Source organism: Coloeus monedula (genome assembly GCF_965178545.1).
Source record: "Coloeus monedula genome assembly, chromosome: 35".
In the NCBI taxonomy this organism is placed as follows: Eukaryota; Metazoa; Chordata; class Aves; order Passeriformes; family Corvidae; genus Coloeus; species Coloeus monedula.
In genome coordinates this window covers 3,228,770-3,245,773 of record NC_138815.1, presented here as the reverse complement: position 1 = coordinate 3,245,773, position 17,004 = coordinate 3,228,770, and the positions used below count along the sequence as shown (strand labels likewise).

General features: G+C 64.0%; 2 protein-coding genes across 2 annotated transcripts; both read left to right on the top strand.

Annotated features, from left to right (window-relative positions):
- The first annotated feature begins 620 nt into the window (after positions 1-620).
- RPS19 (ribosomal protein S19) lies at positions 621-4,054 on the top strand. Its single transcript, XM_082299960.1, has 6 exons — positions 621-655; positions 738-808; positions 1,008-1,108; positions 2,719-2,902; positions 3,864-3,918; positions 4,000-4,054. The coding sequence occupies exons 2-6, from the start codon at positions 738-740 to the stop codon at positions 4,024-4,026; spliced, it is 438 nt and encodes a 145-aa protein (XP_082156086.1). The 5' UTR covers positions 621-655; the 3' UTR covers positions 4,027-4,054.
- A 5,069-nt stretch (positions 4,055-9,123) lies between these two features.
- CADM4 (cell adhesion molecule 4) lies at positions 9,124-16,824 on the top strand (the record flags this gene model as incomplete). Its single annotated transcript, XM_082299958.1, has 9 exons — positions 9,124-9,234; positions 11,214-11,360; positions 11,781-11,933; positions 12,523-12,657; positions 13,205-13,369; positions 14,049-14,139; positions 14,792-14,964; positions 15,730-15,858; positions 16,718-16,824. The coding sequence occupies exons 1-9, from the start codon at positions 9,156-9,158 to the stop codon at positions 16,822-16,824; spliced, it is 1,179 nt and encodes a 392-aa protein (XP_082156084.1). The 5' UTR covers positions 9,124-9,155.
- Positions 16,825-17,004: the final 180 nt, after the last annotated feature.

Sequence of the window (17,004 nt, the reverse complement as noted above, 5' to 3'; positions counted from 1 at the left end):
GGGGTCACTGGGACACTCTGGGGACAGCTCAGGGGTGGCACAGGGACAGCAGAACACCATGAGGGGGTCACTGGGACAGCCTGGGGACACTGGGACACCTTGAGGGGGGTCACTGGGACACTCTGGGCACACTGGGACAGCCTGGGGACAGCTTGGGGGTGGCACAGGGACATTGGGACACCTCGAGGGGGTCACTGGGACACTCTGGGGACACTGGGACAGCCTGGGGACAGCTCGGGGGTGGTACAGGGATACTGGGGACACCACAAGAGGGACACTGGGACAGCCTGGGGACACTGGGACACCTCGAGGGGGTCACTGGGACACTCTGGGGACAGCTCGGGGGTGGCACAGGGACACTGGGAACGCCGGGGGGCGGGGCCACGAGGGCCAGGTGGCCAATCAGAAGCGGCCTTGGGGCGGTGGGCGTGGCCACGGGCGGACCGAACCATTGCCGCCGCGAGGGGAGCGCCGGCACCAACCAATGAGGGGGGCGGCACCGCGCGCGCCCCGCCCTGCCCCATCGCTGATTGGCCGGCGCGTGATCTCGCCATCGCGGATTGGCTGAGGGGAGTCTCGCGGGGTTTCAGCCCCTGCTGCTTGCACGGGCGGCCCCGCGCTCGGCCTCTTCCGGCGCGGCAGCGGCGGCGGCGAGGTGGGGACGGGAGCGGGAGCGGGGAACGGGGCCGGGAACGGGGCCGGGAACGCGGGGCTGACCCGGCCGCGTGTCCCCGCAGATGCCCGGGGTCACGGTGAAGGACGTGAACCAGCAGGAGTTCGTGCGGGCGCTCGCCGCCTTCCTCAAGAAGTGAGCGGGAACCGGGAGGGGTCCCGACGTGGGGGGGGGGGGGCCCGGGAGGGTCCTGAGGGGTGGCGGGTGGGTGCTGGGGGATCGTGGGGTACCGGAGGGGCTGGGGAAGGCATTCCCCGGGGTTCCGCGGTGCCGGTGCTGTCCCGGTGCTGTTCCCGGTGCTCTCCCGGTGCTCTCCCGGTGCTGTCCCGCGCAGGTCGGGGAAGCTGAAGGTGCCCGAATGGGCGGACACGGTGAAGCTGGCCAAGCACAAGGAGCTGGCGCCCTATGACGAGAACTGGTTTTACACGCGGGCAGGTGAGACCGGGCACCGGCACCGGCGCCTGCCCCGGGGCTCCGCTGGCTCCGCTGGCCCCCGGTGCCCCCGGTGCCCCCGCTCTCCGCCCGTGCGGCCGCCGCGGTCTCGGGGGGCGGTCCCCGTTTCCCGGGCGCGGTTCCCGGTGCTCCCTGACTCCCGTTCCCCGTTACCGGGTGCTCCCTGACTCCCATTCCCGGTTCCCAGCACTCCCTGACTCCATTCCCAGTTCCCCGTTCCCGGTGCTCTCTGACCCCGTTCCCATTCCCCAGGCACTCCCGTTCCCCATTCCCATTCCCTGGGCACTCCCTGACTCCCGGTTCCCATTCCCGGTGCTCCCTGACTCCCGTTCCCAGTTCCCCATTCCCCGGGCACTCCCATTCCCGTTCCCGGCGTTCCCGGTTCCCCGTTCCCGGCGTTCCCTGACTCCCATTCCCGGTTTCCTGACCCGGTTCCCGTTCCCTGGGCACTCCCTGACCCCGTTCCCAGCGTTCCCTGAGTCCCGTTCCCGGTTCCCCGTTCCCAGCATTCCCTGACTCCCATTCCCGTTCCCCGGGCGCTCCCTGACCCCATTCCCGGCGTTCCCCATTCCCGTTCCCGGTGTTCCCTGGCTCCCGTTCCCGTTGTTCCCTGACTCTGTTCCCCGGGCGCTTCGTGACCGGTTCCCGTTGTCCCCCATTCCCGTTCCCGTTGTTCCCCATTCCCATTCCCGTTGTTCCCCATTCCAATCCCCGTTGTTCCCTGACTCCCGTTCCCCGGGTGCTCCGTGACCGGTTCCCGTTGTTCCCTGACCCCGTTCCCGTTGTTCCCCATTCCCGTTCCCGTTGTTCCCCATTCCCGTTCCCGTTGTTCCCTGACTCCCATTCCCGTTGTTCCCTGACCCCGTTCCCGTTGTTCCCCATTCCCGTTCCCGTTGTTCCCCATTCCCGTTCCCGTTGTTCCCTGACCCCGTTCCCGTTGTTCCCTGACTCCCATTCCCGTTGTTCCCTGACCCCGTTCCCGTTGTTCCCTGACTCCCATTCCCGTTGTTCCCTGACTCCCATTCCCGTTGTTCCCTGACTCCCGTTCCCTGGGCACTCCCTGACTCCCAACCCCGTTCCCCGGGCGCTCCGTGACCGGTTCCCGTTGTTCCCCATTCCCGTTCCCGTTGTTCCCCATTCCCATTCCCGTTGTTCCCTGGCCCCGTTCCCCGGGTGCTCCGTGACCGGTTCCCGTTGTTCCCCATTCCCATTGTTCCCCATTCCCGTTCCCGTTGTTCCCCATTCCCATTCCCGTTGTTCCCCATTCCCATTCCCGTTGTTCCCTGACTCCCATTCCCGTTGTTCCCCATTCCCATTCCCGTTGTTCCCTGACTCCCATTCCCGTTGTTCCCCATTCCCGTTCCCGTTGTTCCCCATTCCCGTTGTTCCCCATTCCCATTCCCGTTGTTCCCCATTCCCGTTCCCGTTGTTCCCCATTCCCGTTCCCCGGGTGCTCCGTGACCGGTTCCCGTTGTTCCCTGACTCCCATTCCCGTTGTTCCCCATTCCCATTCCCGTTGTTCCCCATTCCCATTCCCGTTGTTCCCATTCCCGTTCCCCGGGCGCTCCGTGACCGGTTCCCGTTGCCCGCAGCCTCCACGGCCCGCCACCTGTACCTGCGCGGCGGGGCGGGCGTGGGCTCCATGGCCAAGGTGTACGGTGGCCGCCAGCGCCGCGGCGTCCGGCCCAGCCACTTCAGCCGCGGCTCGGGCGCCGTGGCCCGCCGGGTGCTGCAGGCGCTCGAGGCGCTCAAGGTGGTGGAGAAGGACCAGGACGGGTCAGTTTGGGGTGAAAAGCGGGCGTTTTGGGGTCTGGCTGCTCTGCCTTTTCCCTGGGTTTTGTTGCTCGTTTTTTTTTTTTTTTTACGCTTTAAGTTTCCGCTTTTCTCCTTCGAATTCCCGCTTTTTCTTCCTCTGAATTTGGGTTTTTTCCTCCTTTTAATCTTCCCCCCCCCTAAATGAAATTTTGTGTTTTCCCGTTTTATCGTCCAGTTTGCCCTTTTCAGTTCTTATTCTTTCAGTTACTTAATTTTTTTATGTTCCTGCTCTTTAATTCTCTTTTCATCCAATTCCCCATTTCCCTCCTTTTTTTATCCCATTTCCCCATAATTTCCTGTTTTCCTACCTAAAATTCCCCATTTCCCCATATTTTTATCCCATTTCCCCTCATTTTTATCCCATTTCCCCCATAATTGTTCTATTTTCCTACCTAAAAATCCACATTTCCCCATAATTTCCTATTTTCCTACCTAAAGGTCCCCATTTCCCCTCATCTTTACCCCATTTCCCCCATAATTTCCTATTTTCCTACCTAAAATTCCCCATTTCCCCTCATTTTTACCCCATTTCCCCCATAATTTCCTGTTTTCCTACCTAAATTCCCCATTTCCCCTCATTTTTATCCTATTTCTCCTTATTTTTATCCCATTTCCCCCATAATCTCCTATTTTCCTACCTAAATTCCCCATTTCCCCTCATCTTTACCCCATTTCCCCCATAATTTCCTATTTTCCTACCTAAAATTCCCCATTTCCCCTCATTTTTACCCCATTTCCCCCATAATTTCCTATTTTCCTACCTAAAATTCCCCATTTCCCCTCATTTTTATCCCATTTCCCCTCATTTTTACCCCATTTTCCCCATTAGCCCCCCCCCCCCCCCGTTTCCTCTTTTTTTCTCCCTTTCTCCACTCCCCGTTTCCCATTTTTTACCATTTTTGTCCCTTTTTTCCCCACCCAGGGGCCGCAAGTTGACTCCGCAGGGGCAGCGGGACCTGGATCGCATCGCAGGGCAGGTGGGTCCGGGGACATTCCCACAAATTTGGGGCAAATTTGAGGAAATTTAACCAATTTCCCTGTGTTTTCCCACCCACCAGGTCGCCGCCGCCAGCAAGAAGCACTGAGGAAGCCAATAAATCATTCCCTCCCTGAGCTCGAGTGTGTTTTTGAGGAGAAACCACCAAAAATCGGGGAAACTGGCCCCAAAATAGTGGGAATTTTTCAATAACCTAAGGAGGGACTGTCGAAAGGGTGGGAAATGCCCCAAAACAGGAGGAGAAATCCTCAATTAGTGGGAAAAGCTCCCCAAAGGGTGACAATGCCCTTAAAGTTAAAAAAGAAAAAGCCTTAAAAATAGGGAATTTCAAAATAAAGAGGGATTTTTAGTTAAAAATTTAGAAGGTTTAGCCCGAGCTGGGACATTATCAGGGATCTCATACTTGAAATCGGGGGGGAAAAAAGGTGTTAAAACCCAAAACCTCCCTGTTTTTAGGGCAGTTTTGGTTCACAATCTCCCCAGCCTCCAACTGCAGCAATTTTAGCAGGAGATAAGTGGGGAAAAAAAAGCCGTTTTTGTCCCAAAATGTCAATTTTTTGCAGCAAGTGCTGGGTTTTACAGGTAAAAGGGCCAGGTCTGGGCTGAAAACAGATTTGGAAGAGGGAATGTTGTTTTCTTTAGACAGTTTTGTGTTTCACGTGGGGTTTTCCTTGTATGTGGGATTTCCAGCTTTGAACTGAGAGGGAAAAGGTGGGGATTTGGGTCTAAACCACCTAAAATTGGTGTTCGTGGCACTTACCCGTCGTTCCATCCCCGCTTTGTTTCCATCAGTGCTCTGGCAGGCTCCAGGATTGGAAAATGCCATAAATTCCCCATTGTCCCCCTAATTTTACCTCATGAAATTGTAGTTTTACCACAGAAAACCTTTTTTTTTTTTTTTTGCCTTAGAAAAGCAGGGGGGTTTCCCCCCCTCAAAGCTGTGATTTTTACCTCAGAGAATCTGGGGTTCTGCCAGAAAAACCAAGTATAGCTTCGGGGGAAAAAAAAAAAAAAAAAGAGGTTTTCCTCAGGAAATCATGCTTTTGCCTCAAAACCACGTTTTTCCCCCCAAATCGGTAATTTTTACCTCAGAAACCGAGGGTTTTGCCTCAGAAAAGGCTTTTCCCCCTCCCGTTGCCGCCGCTCGCCTCAGGGACTGCGGGAGGGGGCGGGGCGGGGCGGTGACGGCGGGCTCTGATTGGTCGGAGCGTCGGCAGGGGGCGTGGCCGCGGCAAAAGGGCGGGAAAAGCTGCTGCCGCCATTTTGTCCGCGGCGCCTCAGGGGAAGGCGGCGGCGACGGCTCCGGCCGCGATGCGTTCTGCGAGCCCGGAGCGGCGTGTCCTCGGTCCTGCCATCGCCTGCGAGCCCTCAGACGCGCCTGCGGTTCGTCGGTAGCCCCCCCAGGGTCTCCTTGCAGCGGTTTGAGCACGGCCCGGGTAGGCTCGCCCTCAGGGCAGGTGCCCCTGAGGGGCAGCGAGTCACACCCCACACGCGCCCTCCGTGTGTACATCCGTCCTCGGCCACCTCCCAGAGGGTGTCACCGCCTTCCTCCCGGGCCTCGGGCGGCGGCAGGGCCGGTTCTGCAGCTCCCGCCCTGTTCCATCAGCGGGGATCCCCTCAGGGCTGCGGGGAAGGGCCCAGATCCGCCCCCCCCCTCCTCTATCATCTTCATCCTCCTGTGGGGTTCCTTCACCCTTCCCAAAGATCTTTTGGAAGCACTCGATTCATCCCCCACCAGGCAATTTGGAGCTAAAGATGCAGAAATTGGAGGCGGATTGGTGCTGACTTCGTGTCTTGTCCCCGCGTGTGGCTTTGTCTCCAAAACTTGAGGTCTCTCCTAAGTGCCCCATGTGTCCCAAACCCTTTGTTTTACCCATTATTTGCCCCGTTTTGACCATTTCGGTTGCGTATTGGCCCTGTTCAGCCACGGCCTTGCCGCTTAAGCCATGTTTTGGTCCTTTTAAGCTCAAGTTCATTCCTATTTTGGCCCTGTTTGGCTCTGGACATTTTGGGCGTTTCAGCCCATTTTGGTCGTTTCTGTCTCATTTGGGCCCTGTTTCATCCTCGTTTGACCATTGAAGCTGTGTTTTGTCCTCGCTTGACCCTCTTTTGGCTGCATTTAGCCCCATCTTGACCATTTCAGCCCCTTTTTGGCTCTCTAGCCTTTCTTCTACTGTGCTTTGTCCCATTTCATCCCCTTTTTAGCCCCGTTTTGTCCTGTTTAGCCCCACTCTGACCCCGTTTAGCCCCTTTTTGTCCCGTTTACTCCCATTTTATCCCTGTTCAGACCCAGTTTGACCCCTGTTAGCCCCACTCTGACCCTCTTTAGCCCCAGTTTGACCCCCTTTAGCCCCATTTTGTCCAGTTTATTCCCATTTTACCCTGTTTGGACCCCATTTTATCCCTGTTCAGACCCAGTTTGACCCCTGTTAGCCCCACTCTGACCCCCTTGAGCCCCATTTCGTCCAGTTTATTCCCATTTTACCCTGTTTGGACCCCATTTTATCCCTGTTCAGACCCAGTTTGACCCCTGTTAGCCCCACTCTGACCCCCTTTAGCCCCATTTTGTCCCTCTTTAGCCCCATTTTGTCCAGTTTACTCCCAGTTTGACCCATTAGCCCCACTCTGACCCCCTTTAGCCCCATTTTGACCCCCTTGAGCCCCATTTCGTCCAGTTTATTCCCATTTTACCCTGTTCAGACCCAGTTTGACCCCTGTTAGCCCCACTCTGACCCCTGTTAGCCCCACTCTGATCCTCTTTAGCCCCGTTTTGTCCAGTTTACTCCCAGTTTGACCCCTGTTAGCCCCACTCTGACCCTCTTTAGCCCCACTCTGACCCCCTTGAGCCCCATTTCGTCCAGTTTATTCCCATTTTACCCTGTTTGGACCCCATTTTATCCCTGTTCGGACCCAGTTTGACCCCTGTTAGCCCCACTCTGACCCTCTTTAGCCCCAGTTTGACCCCCTTGAGCCCCACTCTGACCCCTGTTAGCCCCAGTTTGACCCCTGTTAGCCCCACTCTGACCCTCTTTAGCCCCAGTTTGACCCCCTTTAGCCCCATTTCGTCCAGTTTATTCCCATTTTACCCTGTTTGGACCCCATTTTATCCCTGTTCAGACCCAGTTTGACCCCTGTTAGCCCCACTCTGACCCCCTTTAGCCCCATTTTGTCCCTCTTTAGCCCCGTTTCGTCCAGTTTACTCCCAGTTTGACCCATTAGCCCCACTCTGACCCCCTTGAGCCCCAATTTGACCCCCTTGAGCCCCATTTCGCCCAGTTTATTCCAATTTTACCCTGTTTGGACCCCATTTTATCCCTGTTTGGACCCAGTTTGACCCATTAGCCCCACTCTGACCCCCTTTAGCCCCATTTTGACCCCCTTGAGCCCCATTTCGTCCAGTTTATTCCCATTTTACCCTGTTCGGACCCAGTTTGACCCCTGTTAGCCCCACTCTGACCCCCCTTTAGCCCTGTTTTGTCCCTCTTTAGCCCCGTTTTGTCCAGTTTACTCCCAGTTTGACCCCTGTTAGCCCCACTCTGACCCTCTTTAGCCCCAGTTTGACCCCCTTTAGCCCCATTTCGTCCAGTTTATTCCCATTTTACCCTGTTTGGACCCCATTTTATCCCTGTTCGGACCCAGTTTGACCCCTGTTAGCCCCACTCTGACCCCCTTGAGCCCCATTTCGTCCAGTTTATTCCCATTTTACCCTGTTTGGACCCCATTTTATCCCTGTTCAGACCCAGTTTGACCCCTGTTAGCCCCACTCTGACCCCCTTGAGCCCCATTTCGTCCAGTTTATTCCCATTTTACCCTGTTTGGACCCCATTTTATCCCTGTTCAGACCCAGTTTGACCCCTGTTAGCCCCACTCTGACCCCCTTGAGCCCCATTTCGTCCAGTTTATTCCCATTTTACCCTGTTTGGACCCCATTTTATCCCTGTTCAGACCCAGTTTGACCCCTGTTAGCCCCACTCTGACCCTCTTTAGCCCCATTTTGACCCCCTTTAGCCCCATTTCATCCAGTTTATTCCAATTTTACCCTGTTCGGACCCCATTTTATCCCTGTTCAGACCCATTTTGACCCCCTTTATCCCTCTTTTTCCCCCCCCCATTCCCCCATCCCACTGTCCCCATCCCCATCCAGCCCCCCACCGCTGGCACTGCCCGGTGCCGGACGTGCCCGGGGTCCCGAGCGCCTCGCGGGGGGCCCCGAACGCGGCCAAACGGCCCCAAAAACAGCGCTGGGGGTTGGGGGGGGGGGGAACCCCCCCCCTGGGACCCCCCCCGGGACCCCCCGGCCCTGAATGGCCGCGCTGTTCCCGCTCTGAGCCGCCTTTGTTCGGCCCCGGGGGGGCCGCGGCTGCCATGGCAACTGTCACCCACCCCCCCCTCCCGGTGCCACCGCGCCAGCGCCGAGGGGACACGGGGGGGGGGGACGCGGCTCCCCGGCCCCAAGCCCGCACCCCACTCCCGTTCTGGGGGTGTCCCCATTTCCCCCCCCCTTGGGGATGGGGGTCCCCGTCCTGTCTCGGGGTGTCCCCAGCCCCCCCCCCCCCCCCTTTGGCGCTCCCCAATTGTGTCTGGGGGTGTCCGGCCTCTGTTTTGGGGTGTCCCCGTGCCACCCTGGCGTGTCCCGGTTCAGCTGTTTGGGGGTCCCAGCCCCCACTTTGGGGTGCCCCCATCAGCCCCGAGGTGTCTCCGTCCAACCCGGGGTCCCAAATCCTGGCTGGGGGGGGGGGGGGGGGGGCTGGTGTCGATCTGGGGGATCCCAATGTCACCCTGAGGTCCCCAAATTCTGCCCGTGGTGCCCAATTCTCTTTTTTGGGGGGGGGCCCGGTCTCAATGGGTGGGGGGGGGGGTGTGTGCCCGATGTCACCCTGGGGTCCCCCCCATTCCCTGACCCCATCCTGGGGTTCCCAATTCCCCCCTCGGCCTCCCCAGTTTCCCATCCCAGTGTCCCCAGTTCCCCCCCCCAGTGTCCCCAACCCCCCCCCCCCCATCCCCTCCGCTGTGCCCAATCCCCCTTTTTTGAGGGAGGGTCCCCCCCACCCCTCAGCCTGTAAACACCGCCCCCCCCCCCACCCCCAGGCTCCTCCCCCTCCTCCTCCTCCTCCTCCCCCATTGGCCCGGCCTCCCGCATCTCATTAGCATCTCATTAGCATCTCATTCCCGCGGGCCCGGCAGGTGGGGAGCGGCAGCGGCGGAGGCTCGGCCGCCATGCAGCCCCCCCCGCGCCCCCCCCGCGCCCCCCCCGCGCTGCTCCCGGGGCTGCTGCTGCTCTGGGCCGCCGGACACGGTGAGTGACCACCGCGCGCGGCCCAAGGCTGACCGCCGCCCCCCTCCCCAAATCCGCAACGCCCCCCTCCCCCATCCCCAAACCGAGGGGGGAATCCCAACCCCCCCCCCCCTCCTCCTCCTCCTCCCTTTAAACCCGCATCGTGCCCCTCCCCCCCCCGCCACCGCCGCCTCCCCCCTCCCCAAAATCGCCGCCGCTCTCTGCCGCAGCCCCCCCCCCCCTCCGTGTCCCCCCCGGTGTCCCCGTGCTGTCCCCAAGGGTTTAACCCCCCCCAGCCCGGCACGCTGCGCTGCCGCTTCGCTGCTGTCCCCCCCCCACCCCCCAACCTTGGGGACACTTTGGGGTCCCCGTCACCCCGCGGTGTCCCCAAACCCCCTGGGAGTCGGGGGGGGGGGGGAGGGGGTGTCACTGTCACCTCACCCTCGTGGCCCTCGGTGACACCCAGACCCCCCCGTGCCCCCCCCCGAGGTGCCAGGCGCCGCCGGGCTGTCACCCTGGCGTGGGTGGGTGACACAGAAAAGGGCCATTGTCCCCCATTGTCCCTTCCCCGAGCGGGGGGGGGGGACACAGAGTGGACACCCGGGGGCCGCCCCTCCCCCCCTCGGGTGTCCCCAGCATCGCGGGGGGGGGGACAAAGTGTCCCTTGTCCCCCCCGTGTCACCTCCGTGGGCAGCACAGGGGACGTCGGGGGGGGGGGACACCAGGGACCCCCTCGTGTCCCCCCCCAGCCGCGGGGACGGGGTGACCTTGGCGCGGTGACCTTGAGGGGGGGGGGCGGGGGTGACGCCGCGGTGACCCCGGGGGGGGGGGGTGTGCTGGGAGGGGGGATTGTGCTGACACAGCAAAACGCGGTGTCACCTCTTCCCCCCCATCGTGTCACTCCCCCCCCCCCATGGCGTTGTCACCCCCCCGGTGTTGTCACGGCAACCGGAGGCGATGCCGAGGATCCCGGCGGGGACAGGAGGGGACAGGAGGGGACAGGAGGGGCCGGGGGACGCGTCACCGTCGCTGTCCCCAGGGCCACGTGTGGGGGTGGGTGTCCCTGAGGTGCCACCGGCGGTGCCACTGCTGCTGGGGACATCCGTGCTGCTGTCCCTGGTGTCGGGGACCTCGTGCTGGTGTCCCCAGCGGTGTCACCGTCCCCAGCACCCCAGTTCAGGTGTCCCCAGTGCTGTCGGTGTCCCCAAATGTCCCCAGCACCCCAGGGATGGTCCTCCAGTCACCCTGTCCCCTGCTCTGTGTGTCCCTTGTCCCCCATGGTGACACTGTCCTGTGTCCCCTGTCCCCCACGCTGGCCCTGTCCCCATGTCCAGGGGGTGTGTGGGTGCCTGGTCACTGTGTCCACTGTCCCCATGCTGGCCCTGTCCCCATGTCCGCTGTCCCCATGCTGACCCTGTCCTGTCCCCTTGCTGACGCTGTTCCCTGTGTCCCCATGTCCCCATGTCCCCTGTCCCCCACGCTGGCCCTGTCCCCATGTCCAGGGGGTGTGTGGGTGCCTGGTCACTGTGTCCACTGTCCCCATGCTGGCCCTGTCCCCATGTCCGCTGTCCCCATGCTGACCCTGTCCTGTCCCCTTGCTGACGCTGTTCCCTGTGTCCCCATGTCCCCATGTCCCCTGTCCCCCACACTGACCCTGTCCCATGTCCCCTGTCCCCCACACTGACCCTGTCCCCTGTCCCCCATGCTGACGCTGTCCTCTGCCCCCTGTCCCCTCGATGACCCTGCCCCCTGTGCCCTTGCTGACCCTGCCCTGTGTCCCCACGTCCCCTGACCCCCTCGATGACCCTGCCCCCTGTCCCCTGTGCCCTCGGTGACGCTGTCCCCTCAGTGATGCTGTCCCCCACACTGACCCTGCCCCCTGTCCCCTGTCCCCTCAGTGACCCTGCCCCCTGTATCCCCATGTCCCCCCTGTGTCCCCATGTCCCCCTGTCCCCCGTGCCCTCGGTGACCCCGTCCCCTGTGCCTGTCCCTGTCCCCAGGGCGGGCGCAGGAGGTGCAGGCCGAGAACGTGACGGTGCTGGAGGGTGGCACGGCCGAGATCACCTGTCACCTGCACAGGTACGACGGCTCCATCGTGGTCATCCAGAACCCCGCCCGGCAGACGCTGTTCTTCAACGGCACCCGCGGTGAGGGACACGGGGGGGACACCCAGGGGACACCCAGGGGACACCGGGGGGATGCCGGGGGGACACCGGGGTCATCAGGGATGCCAGGGGGACACTGAGGGGACACCGGGGGGACACTGGGGTCATCAGGGACACCAGGGGGACACCGGGGTCATCAGGGACGCCGAGGGGACACTGGGGTTCAACAGCACCTGTGGTGAGGGACGGGGACATCGGGGACATGGGGGGGACACTGGTGGACCAGTGGTGGCCACGAGGCCTTGGGGTGGCCCATGGGTGTCCGTGTGACCCCGTGTGACCCCGTGGGTGACACTGCTGTCCCTGTGTCCCCAGCGCTGAAGGACGAGCTGGGGGTGGCCATGGGTGTCCGTGTGACCCCGTGTGACCCCGTGGGTGACACTGCTGTCCCTGTGTCCCCAGCGCTGAAGGACGAGCGCTTCGAGCTGGCCGAGTTCAGCCGCCGGCGGCTGCGGCTGCGCCTGGCCCGAGCCCGGCTGGACGACGAGGGCGGCTACTTCTGCCAGCTCTACGCCGATGACACCCACCACCAGATCGCCACCCTCACCGTGCTGGGTAGGACCCCTGGGGACACCTGGGGACACCTGGGGACATGGGGGGACACAGGGGTGTGGTGCCAGCTCCCGCCCCTGCCACTCGCCACACACACCCAAACCCAGATCCTCGAGTCCCCTCCCGCTCCTCGGGGACACCTGGGGACACCTGGGGACACAGTGGCTGCGGTGACCATTACTTCCTGTGTCCTCGGCCACCTCCCCCACACCCAAACCCACATCCTCATGTCCCCTCCCGCTCCTCGGGGACACCTGGGGACACGGAGGGGACACCTGGGGATGCACAGGGGACACCTGGGGACACGGAAGGGACACCTGGGGATGCAGAGGGGACACCTGGGGACACGGAAGGGACACCTGGGGACACGTGCCACACGTGGTGACACCTGGGGACACTGGAGGGACACCTGAGGACACCGGAGGGGACACCTGGGGACACGTGCCACACGTGGTGACACCTGTCCCTTGTTCCCTGAGTCCCCTATCTTGTCCCTTATCCTTTTGCTCTTGTCTCCCGCCGTGTCCCCGTGTCCCGTGGCTGTCCCGTGGCTGTCCCCCGGCTGTCCCCCCGCTGTCCCCGCTGTCCCCAGTGCCCCCCGAGCCGCCCGTGGTGGAGGCGGCGGCGCTGGCGGTGGAAGGGGGGGAGGTGGAGCTGAGCTGCCTCGTGCCCCGCGCGCGCCCCCTCGCGACGCTGCGCTGGTATCGCGACCGCCGCGAGCTGGCAGGTCAGGGGACACCTGGGGACACCTGGGGACACCTGGGGACACCGCGGGGGGGGGGCCTGGAGGGGCTGGGGACAGAGCGGGGAGGGGGGATGGGGACGTGCTGGGGGATGCTGGTGGGGATGTGGGGGACACTGGTGGGGCTGGGGACACCGGTCCCAGCATGGGGACACTGGTGGGGCTGGGGACACACAGGGGATGGGGACACGGGGACACTGGTGGGGCTGGGGACATCGGTCCCAGCCTGGGGACATGGGGACACTGGTGGGGCTGGGGACACAGTGGGGGTGTGGGGGTGTGGTTTGGGGACACGGGGACGCTGCTGGGGCTGGGGACATCGGTCCCAGCATGGGGACACGGGGACACTGGTGGGGTTGGGGATGCACTGGGGGTGTGGTTTGGGGACACAGGGACACTGGTGGGGCTGGGGACACCGGTCCCAGCTTGGGCCCACGGGGGCTCTGGTGGCGTTCAGTGTCCCCTGTGCCACTTGTCCCCCGTTGTCCCTCCCGTGTCCCCCCCCCCCCCGGTGTCCCCGCGGTGTCCCCAGGCCACAGCAGCCACCACCAGGACGGGAAGGTGTTCTGGCAGCGCAGCGTCCTGCGGCTGCGCGTGGAGCGCCGCGACCACGGCGCCATCGTCACCTGCGAGGCCACGCACCCGGCCCTGGGCCGCGGCCAGCGCCGCCAGACCCAGTACAAGCTGGACGTGCAGTGTGAGCCCGCTGCGGGCACTGGGAGGGACTGGGAAGGACATGGGGGACAGTGTGAGCCCGCTGCGGGCACTGGGAGGCACTGGGATGGACATGGGGGACAGTGTGAGCCCGCTGCGGGCACTGGGAGGGACTGGGAAGGACACAGGGGACACGGGGGGACATGGGGGACAGACCCAGTCCAAGCTGGACGTGCAGTGTGAGCCCGCTGTGGGCACTGGGAGGCACTGGGAGGGACTGGGAGGCACTGGGAGGCACTGGGATGGACACAGGGGACACGGGGGACAGACCCAGTACAAGCTGGACGTGCAGTGTGACCCCGCTGCGGGCACTGAGAGGGACTGGGAAGGACACAGGGGACACGGGGGACAGTCCCAGTACAAGCTGGATGTGCAGTGTGACCCCGCTGGGATGGACTGGGAAGGACTGGGAGGCACTGGGAAGGACATAGGGGACAGTGTGAGCCCCCTGGGATGCACTGGGATGGACACAGAGGACAGTGTGAGCCCGCTGGGGGCACTGGGATGGACTGGGAAGGACACAGGGACAGTGTGAACCTCCTGGGATGGACTGGGATGGACTGGGCATTCCCGGGGATCCCTGGGGCCCTGGGGACAGGGGACACCGGGGATGTCCCGCTGCCGCCAGCCCCGTCACCCCCCCTCCCCCCCGGTGTCCGCAGACCCCCCCTCGGCGCGGATCCAGCCCTCGCAGAGCGTCCTGCGTGAAGGGGACACCCTGGTGCTGACCTGCGCCGTGGGCGGCAACCCGCGGTGAGCCGGGGGGACACGGCGGGGGGACAGCCTGGGACAGCCTGGGGACAGCCTGGGGACAGCCTGGGACACCCTGGGACACCCTGGGGACAGCCTGGGACAGCCTGGGGACAGCCTGGGACAGCCCGGGACAGCCTGGGGACAGCCTGGGGCAGCCTGGGGACAGCCTGGGGACAGCCTGGGATAGCCTGGGGACACCCTGGGACAGCCTGGGGACACCCTGGGACAGCCTGGGGCAGCCTGGGGACAGCCTGGGACAGCCTGGGGACAGCCTGGGGACAGCCTGGGACAGCCTGGGACACCCTGGGACAGCCTGGGGACAGCCTGGGGACAGCCTGGGACAGCCTGGGGACACCCTGGGACAGCCTGGGACAGCCTGGGGACAGCCTGGGGACACCCTGGGACAGCCTGGGACAGCCTGGGGACAGCCTGGGATAGCCTGGGGCAGCCTGGGGACAGCCTGGGGCAGCCTGGGGACAGCCTGGGATAGCCTGGGACAGCCTGGGACAGCCTGGGATAGCCTGGGGACAGCCTGGGGACACCCTGGGACAGCCTGGGACAGCCTGGGGACAGCCTGGGGACACCCTGGGACAGCCTGGGGACACCACAGTGACCCTGGTGACCCCCTGGTGACCCCCCGGTGTCCCCCCAGCCCCACGGACGTGGCGTGGAGCCGCGGGAACGAGTCGCTGCCGGCGCGGGCGCGGGCCGAGGGCGAGCGGCTGACGCTGCCGGCGCTGGCGCCGCAGGACAACGGCTCCTACAGCTGCCACGTGGGCAACGCGCACGGCCGCGCCTCCGACACCTACGTGCTGGTGGTGTACGGTCAGTGGCACTGGGGGACACTGGGACACACTGGGACACTGCTGGGGACACTGGGCACACACTGGGGGCACTGCTGAGGACGCACTGGGGACACTGCTGGGGACACTGGGACACCCTGGGGACACACTGGGGACACTGGGGGCACTGCTGGGGACACTGGGACACCCTGGGGACACACTGGGGACACTGGGGGCACTGCTGAGGACACACTGGGGACACTGCTGGGGACACTGGGACACCCTGGGGACACACTGGGGACACTGGGGACATCCTGGGGCACCCAAGGGACATCTCTGGGGACACCTGGGGACACCCAGGGGACACCTGGGGACGTGGCTGGGATACACCTGGGGCACCCGAGGGACACCTCTGGGACACCTGGGATACCCTGGGGATATCCTGGGACACACCAGAGACATCTTTGACATGCTGGGGACACACCTGGGGCACCCTGGGGACACCTTGGGGACACAGCAAGGACACCCTGGGGACATCTTGGGATACCTGGGGCACCCTGGGGACACCCTGGGACACTGCTGGGGACACCGGGGGCACCCTGGGGACACCTGGGACACCCGAGGGACACCCTGGGGACACCTGAGGTCGTGCTGGGACACCCAGGGGCCACCCCGGGGACATCCTGGGGACACCTGGGGTACTCAAGGGACACCTCTGGGCCACCCTGGGGACACAGCAGGGCCACCCAGGGGACACCCAGGGCCACCCCAGGCCCAGGCCGGGCCCTGACGGTGCCGGTCCCCGCAGACCCGGGCGCGGTGGTGGCGGCGCAGGGGGCGGGGCCGTTCGCCGTGGTGGGCGGGGCGCTGGCGCTGCTCGTGTTCCTGCTGCTGCTGCTGCTCGGAGCGCTCGTGTGGTGCTCGGTGCGCCAGAAAGGTGGGGAGGGGATAGAGGGGAGGGGGCGGGGATAGAGGGGAGGGGGAGGGGATAGAGGGGAGGGGGATAAAGGGGAGGGGGCGGGGATAGAGGGGAGGGGATAAAGGGGAGGGGGAGGGGATAAAGGGGAGGGGGATAAAGGGGAGGGGGCGGGGATAGAGGGGAGGGGATAGAGGGGAGGGGGCGGGGATAGAGGGGAGGGGGCGGGGATAAAGGGGAGGGGGCGGGGATAGAGGGGAGGGGGATAAAGGGGAGGGGGAGGGGATAAAGGAAGGGGCGGGGATAAAGGGAGAGGAGGCGGGGATAGAGGGGAGGGGGCGGGGATAAAGGGGAGGGGGAGGGGATAGAGGGGAGGGGGATAAAGGGGAGGGGGAGGGGATAAAGGAAGGGGCGGGGATAAAGGGGAGGGGGCGGGGATAGAGGGGAGGGGGCGGGGATAAAGGGGAGGGGGCGGGGATAAAAGGGAGGGGGATAAAGGGGAGGGGGAGGGGATAAAGGGGAGGGGGATAAAGGGGAGGGGGCGGGGATAGAGGGGAGGGGGCGGGGATGAAGGGGAGGGGGCGGGGATAGAGGGGAGGGGGCGGGGATGAAGGGGAGGGGGCGGGGATAGAGGAAGAGGGGGAGGGGATAAAGGGGAGAGGGCGGGGCCAGAAAGGGGCGGGGTCTCGCGGACCTGTGGGGCACCTGCGGGGAGGGGGCGGGGCGTCCGCGGAAGGGGCGGGGTCTGGCGCGGAGTGGGCGTGGGCTCGTGGGAAAGTGGGCGTGTCCCGGGCATGTGCCCACGTGTCCCCCCATATCCCCCGTGTCCCCCGTGTCCCCCCATGTCCCCCGTGTCCCCCGTGTCCCCCGTGTCCCCCAGGCTCGTACCTGACGCACGAGGCCAGCGGGCTGGAGGAGCACGGGGAGGCGCGCGAGGCTTTCCTGGGGGGCGAGGGGGGCAAGCGCAAGGAGGAGTTCTTCATCTGAGGGGGGGGACACCGGGGGGGGACACCGGGGACAGGGGGGGGACACCGGGGGGACACCGGGAGGGGACACCGGGGACAGGGGGGGGACACCGGGGGGGCTCGGCCGGGCTGTGGGGACGCAGGTGGGGACATCCCGGGGGGGGCCGTGGGGACGGGGCTGGCAGAGAGGGGACAGCGGGGT